The 10,695-nt window shown below is 47.8% G+C and overlaps 1 protein-coding gene across 2 annotated transcripts; it reads left to right on the forward strand.

Moving 5' to 3' along the window:
- Positions 1–1,709: 1,709 nt before the first annotated feature.
- On the forward strand, positions 1,710–10,403 carry GMPPA (GDP-mannose pyrophosphorylase A). Of its 2 annotated transcripts, XM_075285684.1 has the most exons (14): positions 1,710–1,768; positions 2,903–2,953; positions 3,461–3,558; positions 5,175–5,278; positions 5,690–5,882; positions 6,324–6,383; positions 6,839–6,969; positions 7,141–7,158; positions 8,489–8,620; positions 8,697–8,794; positions 8,900–8,946; positions 9,319–9,411; positions 9,520–9,688; positions 10,064–10,403. In XM_075285684.1, exons 2-14 carry the CDS (start codon positions 2,914–2,916, stop codon positions 10,162–10,164), a joined length of 1,284 nt encoding a protein of 427 aa, XP_075141785.1. In that variant the 5' UTR covers positions 1,710–1,768; positions 2,903–2,913; the 3' UTR covers positions 10,165–10,403. The 2 variants fall into 2 exon arrangements, with proteins under 2 accessions (XP_075141785.1, XP_075141787.1); XM_075285686.1 differs by lacking the exon at positions 7,141–7,158.
- Positions 10,404–10,695: the final 292 nt, after the last annotated feature.

Raw genomic sequence — 10,695 nt, forward strand, 5'->3', positions numbered from 1 at the left:
TGAAATAAGGACATGTAACACTAGCAGATAAATCTCTAATCATAAAGGTCAGAACTTATATAGTATCACTAATATATGACAATTATATATTACAGTATATCAAATCAATGCACAAGGCTGGACCTGGACATAATCTAGTCCATACTAGTAATAGTGTCCCAAATACTGGTTAGTGAATAAGATACCTGAGGCCAAAGCCATTACTGCCCGAGGCGTCCCCACTCCATTACTGCCTGAGGCGTCCCCACCCCATTACAGCTCGAGGCATCCCCACTCCATTACATCCCAAGGTGTCCCCACCCCATTACTGCCCGAGGCGTCCCCACTCCATTACTGCCCGAGGCGTCCCCACCCCATTACAGCTCGAGGCATCCCCACTCCATTACATCCTGAGGCGTCCCCACTCCATTACTGCCTGAGGCGTCCCCACCCAATTACATCCCAAGGTGTCCCCACCCAATTATAGCCCGAGGCGTCCCTACCCCATTACCGCTTGAGGTGTCCCCACCCCATTACTGCCCGAGGCGTCCCCACTCCATTACATCCCAAGGTGTCCCCACTCCATTACATCCCGAGGTGTCCCCACTCCATTACTGCCTGAGGCGTCCCTACCCCATTACTGCCTGAGGCGTCCCCACTCCATTACTGCCTGAGGTGTCCCCACTCCATTACTGCCTGAGGCGTCCCCACTCCATTACTGCCTGAGGTGTCCCCACTCCATTACTGCCTGAGGCGTCCCCACTCCATTACATCCTGAGGCGTCCCCACTCCATTACCGCCTGAGGTGTCCCCACCCAATTACATCCCGAGGCGTCCCCACCCCATTACTGCCCGAGGCGTCCCCACCCCATTACTGCCCGAGGCGTCCCCACTCCATTACATCCTGAGGTGTCCCCACTCCATTACTGCCTGAGGCGTCCCCACTCCATTACATCCTGAGGCGTCCCCACTCCATTACATCCTGAGGCGTCCCCACTCCATTACTGCCTGAGGCGTCCCCACCCCATTACTGCCCGAGGCGTCCCCACTCCATTACTGCCCGAGGCGTCCCCACTCCATTACTGCCTGAGGCGTCCCCACTCCATTACTGCCTGAGGCGTCCCCACTCCATTACTGCCCGAGGCGTCCCCACTCCATTACTGCCTGAGGCGTCCCCACTCCATTACTGCCTGAGGCGTCCCCACTCCATTACTGCCTGAGGCGTCCCCACTCAAATACTGGAGATAACGTGAGGACGCGGCGACCAACATGGCGGCCAATGGTCGGAACTGGTGGTCAGATAAAACAGAAGAATGTCTGTAAGGAGAACAATATATATATATATATATACATACGCATATGTGAGATGACAATAGGGGGAAACAATTTACACACGGAGCCCGACATAACGTTTAATGGGAAATATTCAATTTCTATATGATGTGAGGAGCGACATTATCTGACACCGCTGTGACGGCGACACCATGTAATATGTATAATGTAATAACTCTATACATTCCTATACATAGCTCCTATATCTCTATCTATCTATTATATGCTCCTTTGGTCACGTGATCAGTGTATATTTACACTCCCAGCTGCAGCGTGACGTCACTAACCTGTCGAGCTGGTTTGGAATCACCATGGTGACCACGCGCCGTAAGGCGTCACGTGGCAACTCCTCATCCAATCAGATTCCGCAAATCTTTCAAACTACAATTCCCGGCATGCTTCAGTCCGGCTGACGTGCCATAGAGCCACTGACGCGGAAGTATAGAGCGGAGAGCAGGTAAGTTGGATGTCTATTCACCTGTATCACAGTATAGGAAGGGTTAATCGGGGTGATGTCGGGTGTAGACACCGAGCAGGGACGTGTTATACTGGCTGCACCCGGCTTGTGTTGGGGAGATGACAGGGGGACTACAAGTACCAGCCTGCCCTGCCATTGCACGGGTGTAAGATTTACCAGTATGAGGCAGCCGCTGGAGGACTACAAGTCCCAGCAGTCGTGGCTTGTTCTGGTGCTTGTATTGATGCAGGACAAGGTGTGACAGCGCTGACGGGGGCGACAGGCGAAATTCTGGGGCTAAAACTGGACAAAATGGCGCTGAAGTCTCCAGTGTTGTGTCCAGTGTAATGACCGAATGTCTGACACAAATGTGAATATTCAGAGGCTTAAAGGGGTGTCCGAAACCCCTGGTATCTGATCAGTGGGGCTCTGACACCTGGCACCCACACCGATCAGCTGGTCTGGATGTCACAAGCTGTATATACAGGGTATATGGCTGCAGGACAATTTCCTATTCCGGTGAGCGCTGCATTTCCCTGGTGTCACCTCGTGCAGAGCCGGGAACTCCAGCCACCTCCTCATTCACTTCCATCAGACGCCGCCCTGGGCATAGGTCATCAATATCCAATACACAGGGGGGTGTGAGACAACCCCTGTCTATGTGTGCGATCCCCAATAATCAGGAGTGTCCTCATATGAATGGGGCAGTGGCCGAGCATGCACCTCCTATTCCATTAGTATACGGGAAAGATGGAGATGGCTGAGAGACTGTGTGTATGATCATTCCAGTGCTGCGCCCAAAGGAGGACACAGGACCCCAATTCTCCTGACCAATGGGGGACCCCGAGATCAGACCGTCATCACTACAGTGTTCTGTGGATTGCTGAAATCTTCGGGCACAAACCCTTTAAACCTTTCCGTCCTCCTCGGTGTGCGGTTTTGTATATCACTAGCGCTGTCCTATATCATTGGACTTGTAACCTAATCTATACTGTAATGGTGTCCTGTTGTAGTTGTACAAGAGTTGGAGAGTCGCAGGATATGCAGGAAGGTTTCAGAATCGCTCACCGCCGACCTCTTGGATGACGTCTTTCTCTGGTTTCCTTGTCTTAATGTGTCTCGTCTTGGTTTTAGGCGCTGCAGAAATGTTTAAAGCCGTCATCTTAATCGGGGGCCCCCAGAAGGGTGAGTATCCCAAACCTTACACCTGTACACCTACACATGGATCTGCAGCCTTCACCGCCATGCTGTGCACAAGTGATTACAAATACGCTCTTGGGTAAAGTTCCTGCAGGGGTGCTGGTAAAAAAAAAAATCACTTTCATTCCATGTGTAAGTTACCTGTTACCTGGCGGTCGCTGCCCTGACTAGTGATATGGTCACCACTGAGCTATGTGATCATTCTTATAGATGTGATCCTCTTGTCCCTGTGGGTGTGGATGACGGCCCCTGAAATCTTGCACTCGTGTGTATGTGTACTCGCTGCCTGGCCCTGCACAGTGAATCCAGCTGTGCGGGCTCTGATATCCAGGGGGCTGGGGAGTGAGATTACAGAGATGCCTGTGTGATGTGGGGACCCCTCTAAATGTTGGGCATATTACTAAGGAGCTCCCCTGTAGCAGGTCCCCTGCTCTAATAACACATCTGTATATGTGATCCTCAGGGTCTCCCTCCTCTTCACTCTTTTGGTAGGTACCCGGTTCCGGCCTTTATCTTTTGAGGTTCCCAAACCTCTGTTCCCCGTTGCTGGTGTCCCCATGTTACAGCATCACATAGAGGCCTGCAGCAAGGTAAGATCCAAGGTCATCAGCATCTAGGAGGAGGATTGTGATGGTGTGATGTATATACTATATATATGTCCTGTAGTGATGTATATACTATATATATGTCCTGTAGTGATGTATATACTATATATATGTCCTGTAGTGATGTATATACTATATATATGTCCTGTAGTGATGTATATACTATATATATGTCCTGTAGTGATGTATATACTATATATATGTCCTGTAGTGATGTATATACTATATATATGTCCTGTAGTGATGTATATACTATATATATGTCCTGTAGTGATGTATATACTATATATATGTCCTGGTGTGATGTATATACTATATATATGTCCTGTAGTGATGTGTATATACTATATATATGTCCTGTAGTGATGTGTATATACTATATATATGTCCTGTAGTGATGTATATACTATATATATGTCCTGTAGTGATGTGTATATACTATATATATGTCCTGTAGTGGTGCATATACTATATATATGTCCTGTAGTGATGTATATACTATATATATGTCCTGGTGTGATGTATATACTATATATATGTCCTGTAGTGATGTGTATATACTATATATATGTCCTGTAGTGATGTGTATATACTATATATATGTCCTGTAGTGGTGTATATACTATATATATGTCCTGTAGTGATGTATATACTATATATATGTCCTGGTGTGATGTATATACTATATATATATGTCCTGTAGTGATGTGTATATACTATATATATGTCCTGTAGTGATGTATATACTATATATATGTCCTGGTGTGATGTATATACTATATATATATGTCCTGTAGTGATGTGTATATACTATATATATGTCCTGTAGTGATGTGTATATACTATATATATGTCCTGTAGTGGTGTATATACTATATATATGTCCTGTAGTGATGTATATACTATATATATGTCCTGGTGTGATGTATATACTATATATATATGTCCTGTAGTGATGTGTATATACTATATATATGTCCTGTAGTGGTGTATATACTATATATATGTCCTGTAGTGATGTATATACTATATATATGTCCTGGTGTGATGTATATACTATATATATATGTCCTGTAGTGATGTGTATATACTATATATATGTCCTGTAGTGATGTATATACTATATATATGTCCTGGTGTGATGTATATACTATATATATGTCCTGTAGTGATGTGTATATACTATATATATGTCCTGTAGTGATGTGTATATACTATATATATGTCCTGTAGTGGTGTATATACTATATATATGTCCTGTAGTGTTGTATATACTATATATATGTCCTGGTGTGATGTATATACTATATATATGTCCTGTAGTGATGTGTATATACTATATATAGGTCCTGTAGTGATGTATATACTATATATATGTCCTGTAGTGATGTGTATATACTATATATAGGTCCTGTAGTGATGTATATACTATATATATATGTCCTGTAGTGATGTATATACTATATATATGTCCTTGTGTTGTGTGTGTGTGTATATGTGTATATATATATATATATATATATATATATATATATATATATATATATATATATATATATAGGTCCTGCCATCACCAGGTAATGTTGGATTCTCTCTCTTAGGTGCCCAATCTGAAGGAGATCTTACTGATCGGCTTCTACCAGCCCAATGAGGCCTTGAGCCGCTTCCTTGTCACTGCACAGCAAGAATTTAAAGTGGCGATCAGGTGAGAGGTCGTCTTATCTGCTCTAGTCACATCCAGAGCTGCATTCAGATGTTCTTGAGCAATGTATTGAAGTTGCTCCCCTTCTGCTTCACCCCTTTATTATAATACATTGTACTGTGTGTGATGTCGTCCTATGGACATAAGATTACTGTCCACAATGCCGCATGTCAGACAGAGAATCTGCAGGTAATGGAGGATCTACAGCCGTGAATTATGGCAAGCTCATGGGTAATGGGGAAAAATAGAAGTTTGAGTGCAGCTCTGGATGTGACTGGAGTATGACCTGTTGTAAATTTGCATCAGTGTAAGAGTGAGGTCTTTGCAGTGTCCCCTGTTGCTGTATATAGCAGTATATAGGTGTTTCGTGTGTTGTGTACCAGTAGCGCCCTCTTACTCCCATCCTCTTGGCAGGTACCTGCAGGAGTTTTCAGCCCTGGGCACTGGAGGCGGCATCTATCATTTCCGGGACCAGATCCTGTCCGGGGGGCCACAGGCCTTCTTTGTGATGAACGCCGACGTTTGCTGTGAGTTTCCGCTGCTTCAGATGTTGGAGTTTCAGAAGCAGCATGAAGAGACGCACCGATACATCATGCTGGGCACCACGGTGAGCTGCTCACGGGGAGGGGCACATAGATGATACACTGACTGTATACGGATAGTATATAGAGCTGACCAGGTCATGTCCGGCATTCATTATAGTGAGGAGCATTGTATGGGGGGCTCTTAGACGCTGCGTCCCGGCCGTGTCTGTCAAGGGTTAATTGTCAGTTCTAATTTTATGACCCAGGTTAACATTAAGCCCTCAATATGTCATGTGGACAACGCCTTAAAGTTTCCAGGAAACCTTTTATTTCCATATAGAGCCTGAAAGCCTATCCAGGTGTGTTGTATGGAGTCGGCCATGTTGGGTATTCAGTTCTTGGAGAAGGGTAATAGATTCGGTGACAGCAAGCAGAGGCCTTACCATTGTGATACACGAGGACGGATGACGGCCAAGGACAGAGCAGATCTAACCCGTCCAATTAAACATCTTCATGTCTTGCAGGCGAATAGGACTCAGTCTCTGAATTACGGCTGCATCGTGGCAAAGGGCGATACCCAGGAGGTAATGTGCGACACTACTGAGATATCGGGGGATGGGGGAGCTGCCCCACTGATCTGATGTAGATGACCCATCCTAATAGTAATGGTGTGAACTACCCCTTTAAAAGGAAACTCTACTGCCTGCCACTGACACTAGGGGGAGCTCACTGTCTAAGCTTCTATAAGGCTCCCCCTAGTGGTGACTGCTAGTGTCGAGCGAGTAGTATGAGATCGAATACCTTGCCGGCGTAGGAATGCGTGTAATCGGCCGAACACCAAGGGGTTAAAGACTATTCAAAGCGTTTAACCCCTTCGGTGTTCGGCCGCTTACACGCACTCCTATGCCGGCGAGGTATTCGATCTCCTACTACCCGCTCAGCACTAGTGACGGCAGAGTTTAGGTTTTCTAGGAGTCGAGTTATCATTAACCCTTTGGTCACAGACCAGGCAGAGATTGACGAGCGTTGTATTCGGCAGGTCCTGCACTACGTGGAGAAGCCCGGTACGTTTGTCAGCGACATCATCAACTGCGGGATCTATCTCTTCTTACCTTCCATATTCGAGCACATTGCGGAGGTCTTCAAGAGCAACCAACAAGAGGTGCAGCTGTGAGTGACCCCCGCCCCCCCCCTCCACCAGTGCACGCACCCCCTCCCCCCTTCCTCTCCGATGCTGCAATGTCTTCCTGTTTCATTGATCACTTCCTCAAGTACATTCATTCTTCTTCTTTTTTCCTCCTCTGCCTCTGTGCCCCTTGTACCTCCTGCATGTACGGCCAGTTGTTCCTCCTGCATCAGGTGAGTGCTGTGTGTGGCACCGACACATCGGCACATGGCATGGTGGCAGCAGTATACACCTGTTCACACATCACAACCTCCTCTTGTGTCATCCATCTCTGTCCTTAAAGGGAATGTCTCATCTGAATAGAAGCCTTACTATAGTCTAACACTCCCTGTTCTGTAGAGATCACTTCTCAGCTGTCGTCCCATTATCAGGCGCGATTCCAACTATATATAGATAACCTAATGGTGTATCCGGTGTTATCTCCTCACAGAGCATGCCCACAACACTCCGACATAGTCATACACAGACGACAGGTTCCTCAAGGAAATCTCTTCATGCTGTTCACAGCAGCTGTCACTGGAAAACAATACGGACGATGCATTCCCTTAAAGGCAGGGGATGATGCTGAGGATGGATCTTTAGCTAGAAATTGCTTATTCTGTGTTTCCCCCATTTTTTTTATAGCATTACCAAGTAGATAATCCCCAGTACCGGGATGGGCGGCCATGTCTGGTCACTGACTAGGAGATCTGCCTGTGCATACAGTGATTCTGCACCTCGGTGCTCAGGATAGGCAGGGCCAAACTATGGGGCCTGTAGTGCTGCCATCTAGTGAACGTATCCGGTATTAACATATGTTATGTCCCTCTGTCCTCACCCCAGTCTGTTTGCACCCTCCCCCACAGTATAATACTCCATTAGTGGCCCCTGCACATTATAATGCTGCTTTATTGTCCAAACACAAAACGAAGGAGCGCCCGAGCGGAAAAGGTTTGTGCCGTGTGAGCAGACCCTAAGGCCGGGTTCACACGATGTCTTTTGGCACATAATGTGCCACGTAGACGCCGCGGGATCTTTTGCGGGCCGTCTTTTGGCGGCCGCAAAATAGCGCCACGTATACAGTACCTGCTCCCATTGAAAACAATGGGAGTGTATACAGCCCGCAAAAGATCCCGCGGCGTCTACGTGGCACATTATGTGCCAAAAGACATCGTGTGTAGCCACATGAGTCCTGTGTAGGCAGCAGAGACTGTTATGATCCCTGCGAGAGCCTTTAGGGGATCAGTGTTATTCCGGACCACGGTCAGGACAAGGGGGGGAGAGGTGTGAAGAGTCTCCGGCCTCAGACTGCCCCCTGCTAGTTGTGTAGCCCCCCCATCCCATAGTCCCTGCTGACCATTTATCTCTCCCTCAATGCCCATCAGAACCTGCAGTATACATAATGACCACCAGGTGGCAGCAGTGAGACATCACCTGCAGCCAGAAAGCGACGACCCCCTAAATACAGCAAAGAAGTGACTAATTCACACAATACAAAACCCTTCCTGTTCTTTTCTGTTGCAGTGAGGAGAACTCGAGCTGGCAGCGCACGGAGGTGATCCGACTGGAGCAGGACATCTTCACCTCACTGGCCGGCCGAGGACAGCTCTACGTGTATAAGACGGACGGGTTCTGGAGTCAGATAAAGTCTGCGGGGTAAGTGCGAGCGCCGAGACAGATCAGACATCGGACACGGCGATTACTAGCTCACTCCTGTGTCCTCTTCTACCAGCTCCGCCATATACGCCAGCCGCCTGTATCTGAACCAGTATCACAAGACACATCCTGAGAGACTGGCCCACACCAAGGAGGCCGCGCCGGCCATACTGGGTGAGGACTGACATCTTCATCGGCCTATGGGTTGTCATTATATACTGTATTATGGGGCGCAGCGTACGTCCTGTATGTATGAAACCATCTTTTCTTGTCCTCTAGGAGACGTCTATATTCATCCCACAGCCAATGTAGATCCCACCGCTGTGGTGAGTAATGGAGTCGGTTCTGGCCTGTTTGGCTAATAAGGGGTCCTATAGTTCTGTAGTGTGGGGTCAGTAGCCCCTGGACCATAGAATAACATGACATGGCAGCCCCCAGGATAACGTGGCTGGAGACTGGACCCCCACTTGTGGGTAAGGCTCAGCCATTGAGGGGATCTTGGCACATCCCGGTATAGTGAAGGTGTGCGGGGTCACGGTTGTGGTATTGGGTCACCTGAGATCTAAAACCAGACCCCAACCAGTCTCATTGTGCTGCCACTCTGTTATTTAAGGCCGCAGAGACCCCCTTTAAGGATCTGCAGATATTTCCTCTGGTCTATCTTGTGTTTATTCCTCTTCTACTTCTCTCCTTGCCAGCTCGGCCCCAATGTCTCTATCGGTATGGGCGTGACTATCGGCGCCGGGGTGCGAGTACGAGAGTCCATTATTTTACATGGAGCGGTCCTGCAGGTCAGTGGACGTGGCCCCTCCAGCCACAGATCAGACTTAGTATTACTAAGACCCCTGATGCTTTGTCTCTATATCCATGTGTTATATTCGCTCTCTGTCGCCCCCTAGGATCACAGCTGTGTCTTAAACACCATAGTCGGCTGGGACAGCAGCATTGGCCGATGGGCCCGTGTGGAGGGGACCCCCAGTGACCCCAATCCTAATGACCCTTACGCCAAAATAGACAGTGAAACCTTGTTCCGGGAAGGGAAGCTGACGCCGTCTATCACCATATTGGGTAAGAGACCTCCGGCTGAATGTTTGGCCCAACACAAGAAGGTGGGAGATTAGTGTTACATTAATAGGTGGACCCTAAAAGTGAACTAATCTGTAGCAATGATGTATGAAAAGCTCCCGGTGTTTTTATGGGGGTCACTAAAGGGAAAGGTCTTGTACAGAATAGATTCTGTAACCCGGCCTTGTGCTGATGCAGCGCCTCTTTATTCCTGCTCAGCTTTGTCTGTAGATCTGTCCATGACTCTCAGCACTTGGACCCCTAACAATCAGATGTAAATGATGGCCGCAGCGTTCAGGGCATGCTGGGTGTTGTAGTGCCGCACAGGCCGCAGCTCGTGTGTTTCTGATATTCTCAGCCTTCTCTCCTCTCTCACAGGATGTAACGTCTCCATCCCTGCCGAGGTCGTCATCTTAAACTCCATCGTCCTCCCACACAAGGAGTTGAGTCGCAGCTTCAAGAATCAGATTATTTTGTAGTTTGGGGACAATGACACGAGTGGTGCTCACACGGTGCGGACAGCGGCCCCTCCAGCACACAAGTGACCTCTGGAGTTCTGCTGCAGCCACAGATTGGACACAGAGCAGAGAGGAAAACATGGCCGCTGCCTGGACACATAAGTGGACACTAGAGGGCAGCGTGCTGTGCACATCATATGTACAGAATGTCTGCAGGCCTCCCCTCCCCCGGCCTCTGTGTAAGAGTCTATTAAAGTTACGTTTGGGGAAGTCATTTGTTTGGTTTCTGTAAGACTTTCCCCATTGGGGTCTCCCCTCCTCCGCCTCCATGTAACACACTGATTTGTAGCAATGAAGTCAATTCTAGCAGATGCCGAATTGTACTGGAGGTGGAAACACTGACTCAGGTGAACCTGAACCCGGACCCATCAATCTGCTCAGGTTAAAGAGGACCCTTCATATCTTTGCAGATCAGAGGTATTATAGACAGCTGGAGATATCGCCATGTTGGTTTCGGCACCAATATCCCTCCACTGTCAGCGGCAGCCATTA

Source organism: Leptodactylus fuscus, chromosome 8 (genome assembly GCF_031893055.1).
Source record: "Leptodactylus fuscus isolate aLepFus1 chromosome 8, aLepFus1.hap2, whole genome shotgun sequence".
NCBI lineage: Eukaryota > Metazoa > Chordata > Amphibia > Anura > Leptodactylidae > Leptodactylus > Leptodactylus fuscus.

Bases quoted from the DNA above. Each gene is read 5' to 3' on its own strand.
- GMPPA (XM_075285684.1), top strand. From the start codon at position 2,914: ATGTTTAAAGCCGTCATCTTAATCGGGGGCCCCCAGAAGG. The intron at 3,559-5,174 runs GTAAGATCCAAG...TCTCTCTCTTAG, and splicing joins ACATAGAGGCCTGCAGCAAG to GTGCCCAATCTGAAGGAGAT. The intron at 5,279-5,689 runs GTGAGAGGTCGT...TCCTCTTGGCAG, and splicing joins GAATTTAAAGTGGCGATCAG to GTACCTGCAGGAGTTTTCAG.